The sequence below is a fragment of the Equus quagga genome, chromosome 7 (assembly GCF_021613505.1).
Source record: "Equus quagga isolate Etosha38 chromosome 7, UCLA_HA_Equagga_1.0, whole genome shotgun sequence".
NCBI classification, from domain to species: domain Eukaryota; kingdom Metazoa; phylum Chordata; class Mammalia; order Perissodactyla; family Equidae; genus Equus; species Equus quagga.
The window spans coordinates 129,915,249-129,921,017 of NC_060273.1; the positions used below are offsets into that span (position 1 = coordinate 129,915,249).

At 47.3% G+C, this 5,769-nt stretch overlaps 1 protein-coding gene across 2 annotated transcripts; it reads right to left on the reverse strand.

Annotated features, from left to right (window-relative positions):
• Positions 1–446: 446 nt before the first annotated feature.
• Positions 447–3,681, reverse strand: S100Z (S100 calcium binding protein Z). Of its 2 annotated transcripts, none has more exons than XM_046668546.1 (4): positions 3,578–3,681; positions 3,414–3,468; positions 2,627–2,823; positions 447–784 (listed from the first exon to the last, which is right to left on the reverse strand). In XM_046668546.1, the coding sequence occupies exons 3-4, from the start codon at positions 2,765–2,767 to the stop codon at positions 617–619; spliced, it is 309 nt and encodes a 102-aa protein (XP_046524502.1). In that variant the 5' UTR covers positions 2,768–2,823; positions 3,414–3,468; positions 3,578–3,681; the 3' UTR covers positions 447–616. The 2 variants fall into 2 exon arrangements, with proteins under 2 accessions (XP_046524502.1, XP_046524501.1); XM_046668545.1 differs by lacking the exon at positions 3,578–3,681 and adding an exon at positions 3,136–3,218 and having other exon boundaries at positions 3,414–3,442.
• Between the last annotated feature and the right edge of the window lie 2,088 nt (positions 3,682–5,769).

Below are 5,769 nucleotides of genomic sequence, written 5' to 3' on the forward strand. Positions count from 1 at the left end.
GCCCTGGGAAACGGTATAAACACTTGTCTCAGAATTACGTGACCCAAGGGGCCAGGGACGGTATTTACACACCAGCCCCCAAGAGCTGCTGTCTTCAGCTCTCTTGGCTTGAGCACCGAGCCCCGAATCTACCCTTCCCTGACCTCACTCACTGGAAAAAGCCAGCACTTTCTTCTATTCATCAGCCTTTCTGCTTTACAGAGCCTCACAGCTTCTTCCACTTGAAGCAGAATCACAAGGAGGGGGAGGGGGAGGGCCAGTCAATTTCTTTAATAAGAAGTTCAAACAGAATTCAAGAATGAGGAATGTCTGTCTGAGGAATTTGCTGAGTTCTAGTCTCATTTGAAAGTAGCTAAATTTTTTATTTTTGTGATGCTCTGACAGACAAAAAGTGCATAGAACATCTTTAATAATATAGGAAAATTCCAAGTAGGGCATGTAAGATTTGGAATATTTATTTAAAGTCAATATATTAAAGTGTACATCATTTAACAGTATTGGCAATTAAATATATGTATATTATCTCTGTAAAGGGCATTACTGTAACCACAGGTCTGGAGGATAGGAATGAACAAGTAACTAACTTGGGATACAGTTCCACCTTCAGCTTAGCTTACTACTTATCTTTTTTTCCTTTCTTCTTCAATTGTTCCACAAAGTAATCATTACAAGCAACTGTCAGAGCTGCCACCATGACCACGAATTCATTAAAATCCACTTCATTGTCCTTATTGGCATCCAGGTCCTGCATTATCTTATCAACCAACTGGGGATCCTTTTGGCACTAAAACGAAAAAAAAAAAATTTCTAACTCCCAGGCTTTGAAGCTCACAATGACAACTGAAACTGCATCTTCCTTTTATTTACATTAAAGTATTGATTTGCATTTTTAGTATCTAAGGACAATTTCCAAGAGCCTGTTTGCAGGTCAGTTTGAACCGGGCACAAATTCTAAGTGAGTCCAGCCCTCTGCTCCAGGGCCACAGAATCCTGGCTCAGACCTACAGAACAAGCAGAGCAGACAGCGGCTCAGAGTGTATTCACACGCCATCACAGGTCGAGGGCCGCCATCACAGGTCGAGGGCCGGGACACGGGGAGGCAGGTGGGGGACATGGAAAGGAGGCAGCTTTGAAGCCAAAAAGGGATAGTGGGGGCTCTGGCACTTACCAACAATGGCATTTGAGCAAATCACGTAATGCTTTTTAATTTCCTTATTTGTAAAATGGAGAGAATAGTATCTCCCCGCAAATTTGGGGGGATATTTCAACACACTTTTAAAAGTCCTGGGCACCAGGTTGCTAGAGTTAGCAAATGAAAACACAGGAGGCCCATCTGAATTTCAGATGGGCAAGGAATAGTTTTCTAGTTACGCACGTCCCCAATGCTGCATGCGACACTCAAGGTTTCATCCGGCAGCCTTAGTGAGCACAACATCTGACACGCCAAAGAGCCACTAGGGAAGGGCAGCTCTCGTACGGACAACGGCTTTTTATCCTTAGGAAGGACAGCAAGGAGCCCATGGGGAGATGGGGGCTGAGGAAGGGCAGGGCTGGGCAGCCCACCTCCCCTGTGAGGACGGGTTGATGAGAGGTTTCCAAAAGCCGTTCGTCTCCTCAGGGGAACTCCCCACTGCCTTCTCCCTGGCTGCCAACCATTCGCTGGTTGGAAACTTAAATTTAATTGATCACAAACAAGAGTAAATTTCACTTGAATAAATCAATGTGCCAAGTTTGCCCTACTGAAGCTTTTATTCTAAATGTTCTATAACATAGCTGCCAACCCAAATTTGAGGGGGAAAAAAAGGTCCTGGGGATTCCTAAAATCAGTAAAAAAGTACCACGAAGAATTACTATGTTAAAGCGTTTGACTTTAAGTTTTTCCCATGGAGGGTGGGGAGAAAAGAGTGGGGTCCTTACAGTCACTGTCGTCTAACTACAGGGTCTGGACAGAGTAAACACACACAAGGGCAGAACACTGGGCTAAAATCAACTCAAGGCAGCTTCATCCCCACCAGAACGAGGGTTTTCCTCAGAGCAGGCCTCACACTCCACTGTGAGCTTTCACGAGTAGATTTACTGAGCTCCTAGCTATTTTGGTGAATCTTTATGAATCTGCTTGCCACCCAACTGGTCACTGGCTAGACACCCCCATCCGTCGATCCCAATCAGCTTGGGCTTGGCTGACAAAGCTAAGTATTTGTCATTTACTAAAAAATTTGCCACCACAGCATAAAGCATCCCAGTCTTCATTTCTGTCCCCAAACATAATATTTATTAATTTACTGCCAGCTGAGCAAAGCTTCAGGTATAACTAGTATAACTAGTTATAACTCCCGGCATAACTAGCTATGTCTTTGGTTGCAGCACCAGGACGTTGAGTAATTGATGGAAGCCTCAAATATAACGTCTACACTTGGGCATCCTCACCACAGGCAACATGGAGGAGAGCACATGCCTGCATTCACAGAAGCAAAGGTCTCTAGTGCTGCCTTCCCCTGAATTTTGAATCTCAGAACAAATTATACTGTGTTTGTGGCAGAATCACAGGAGACCACGTACACAGAGCTGTCCCTGGCTGGGTCCCCCAACCACCTCGACGGAGTGGGGCAGGAAAGCCGTGACTCACCGAGAGGAATTCCGTGAGCTCGCGCTGCAGGAGCAGCTTCAGTTCCCCCTTGTTGAGCTTGAACCTGTCCCCTTCCCTGCAGGAGTAGCGGTGGAACACTCTGATCATGGTGCTCATGGCCATCTCCAGCTGGGTGGGCATGTCGGCAGCAGAGCTGACCACTCCAGGGGCAGACCACCAGACTCAGGGAGGAGACACTTGTTCAAAATAAGCAGGTGGGGAAACATCAACACTTTGGTTAAAATAGAGCATCACCACCCCCGGGTCACCCCAAGAGGGATGGTTGTTAAACCGTAACAAACTTCAGTTGAACCAAGTGCTCCGGCGTCCAAGGAAAGCTGCAGAGGAGACCTGTGCAGGGGGGTCTGCTCCTCCTTAATCCCCACCCCCCCCCAAGATGTGGCAGTTCCAGCGTGTTTGTAAGTTAGCAACCAGACAACAAGCACAGAGTCACGTTAAAGCATAGATTAAAAAAAATAAAAAGAGGAAGAATATACCTAATCTCATACCTGTTCAGCCAACACACAGCTCCGTCAACAGGTGTTTATGGTGAAACTATACGCATTTATAACTGGGGTTCCGCCTCGCACACCTGTTCCCAGGAAGATGAAAATTACCAGCGACAAGAGATTCAAGCGGCAGGGCCTCTGCGTCTGTTTTTAATCACCAGGATGAACAGGTGTGAGCCGCTGCCCCAGGGGCCATCGAGGCAGGGTTGGCGCCCTTCATGTGCATCAGATGAGAAGGCCAAGAGCGAGAGAGGGAGCCTTCAGTCAGCCCTCCTTACCAGGCGTGTGGTCCAACGCAGTCAGGCGCTAGGACGTCGGTGACCGGGAAGAACTCTAAAAATAGAGGAGGAAAGAACAAACACTGATTCAAACGCGGGGACTCCTCAGCAAAGCCGATGGCAAGGTCAAGGGAATAAAGTCAGAGCACACCAGTTAAACTAACCCAAAGGACAGCTGTGCCGCTGTAGAAAAAAAGAACGAGGAAGCTCTCCATGTGCCGATTTAGAAAAGAAGAAAGCAGCGATCCGGCTGGTAGGAAAGAAGCTAAGACTATACAGGCACACCTTCTGCTTTGCCTACAGAGTCCCTGCAAATATTCACAGCAAGTAAAGAAGGGGTGGGGAGGGAGTCTCTCATTCACACCCTCTTAACCCATTTTAACTTTTCAGTTAGAGGAACGCATCGCCTGCTCAAACAAATGGAAACAAGCCCCAGCAGGAATCCACAGGGGGGATTTCCAAGTAAAAGAAACTTAAAGAGTCACTGGGAAAACCAGAGCCAGTGCTGGCCTCCACACCTTTCGCTGCGGCCTGTCCTCCCAGTCCTGGAACGCGTGACGCAGAGAGCACACCAGCCTCGCACTCCTCCTTCCTCCTGACAGGCCTGTTGAGCCTCAGTGAGCCTCTCAGCGCCCGGCACTCCACGGGGACCTCCCCTCCACTCCCCGCGGATGCTCCCGCTGTATTCCTAAAGCCCAATTCCCAAATATATGTTTAATTTAGTTTTTTATTATTAAGGGAATAATGCATGTGGTAAAATAATATTTTGAATACTCAAGAGTATGAAATAAAAGTCCACCATTCCCCACCCTAGACCCCTCGTTAACCCTTTCCCCTGTGAGGTGGCAGCCTGGCTGCACGGATGCCTGGCTTCAGTTCTCACCTCTGCCACCAACTAGTCATGTGACCCTGGCTAGTCCCTCACCCCTCTGGTCTCAGCTTCCTAATGTGTATAAACATGATAAGAGCAGTGTCTACCCAACAGGATTCACTGAGTTAAAACACGTGCCTGGGACATAGTGCGATGTCTGTGTCAGCTATAATTATCCTGACAGAAAAAAAGGTGTATGTATATAACTTACATAATTATCTATAATATTACACAAGGACCCTTAAATATACATAAACAGCATCAACATGCATGCACCTTGGGTTTTTTTTCCCCCGCTTAATATATATGTTAGAAATCTTGCTATATCAGCACATGCAGATCTACCCCATTCTTTGTGAAAGTTGCGTTATTCCACTGGATGAATGTGCCCACATGTGGTCAAGAAATACTTATCAGGCACATATGTTATGCCAGGCCCTGTGGAAAAACGACAGAAGCAACTTGCCCTTGGAGAAAATTTTGTTGCTATTTGTAGTGGGGTTATGTTAAACGTATGGAACGCAGGAACACTGACATCTTTTTCACGTCGGGTCTTCCCACCCAAGAACACGCTTTTCTGGGTCTCCTCATTTCTGAATGCCCTTGCCTCTCTCCAACTCTTAAATGCGTTCCCCACCGATTTCAGCTACTCCGATCGTTTCAATCACCCCCAAATCATATTTTTTGGCCCAGATCTTTGCTGGTCTCCAAAACCACCTACCCAACCACCTCCTGGACCTCATTCCTGCCTGAGTGTCCCACAAGTTCCTCAAACTCAATTAGAACCAAAGCATCACGCATGTCCTCTGCCCACGCAGCCTGCCCCTCCTGCTGTGCTGGCCGTCTCAGTCCCCCAGGTGCACTTGTCACCCAGCTTTTGGCACTATTTTAAAATGTCAGTTGAACTCATCCATTTCTCTATATTCTTCACCACCTTCAGGACTTGATAACTTTTGGTCTCTATTACTGTGATAGCTTCCTTTCTGCTCTTTCTCCTTTCTTCTGTCTATTCTCCTCCATCTGAGCTCCATTCTGCTGCCTGAGTAGTTTATCTAAAATACGCATCAATGCCCACACTCCTGGGCATTCAAAGTTCTGACCCTGCCTACAAAAGGACCAAAATGCCGCGCTCTCTCAGTCTTCCATGCCTTGGCATCTTCTGGGCCCATCGCCTGCAATGCTAATTCCATGCACTCCTTAAGGCTCAGTTCAAATATGTCCCCTTGGAAGTTCTTCTGCACTCTTCCCGACTATCCAACCTCCACTTCTGACGGTGCCCGCTCCATCCTCCCTCAAGCCCTGGAGCATCCCTTTATTTCCTCATTGCGCTTACCACACAGTCCTGGAATCAGACAGACATTTACTGTAATCTGATTTGAGAGACAAGAATGCGGCCTCTGCATCCTTTGCTCTTGGGGTTTAAAAGCAAGGTGGTTTCCACCTGGTTCCCGCTTGGCTGTAGCAGAGCCAGCTGTTTCCTTTAGC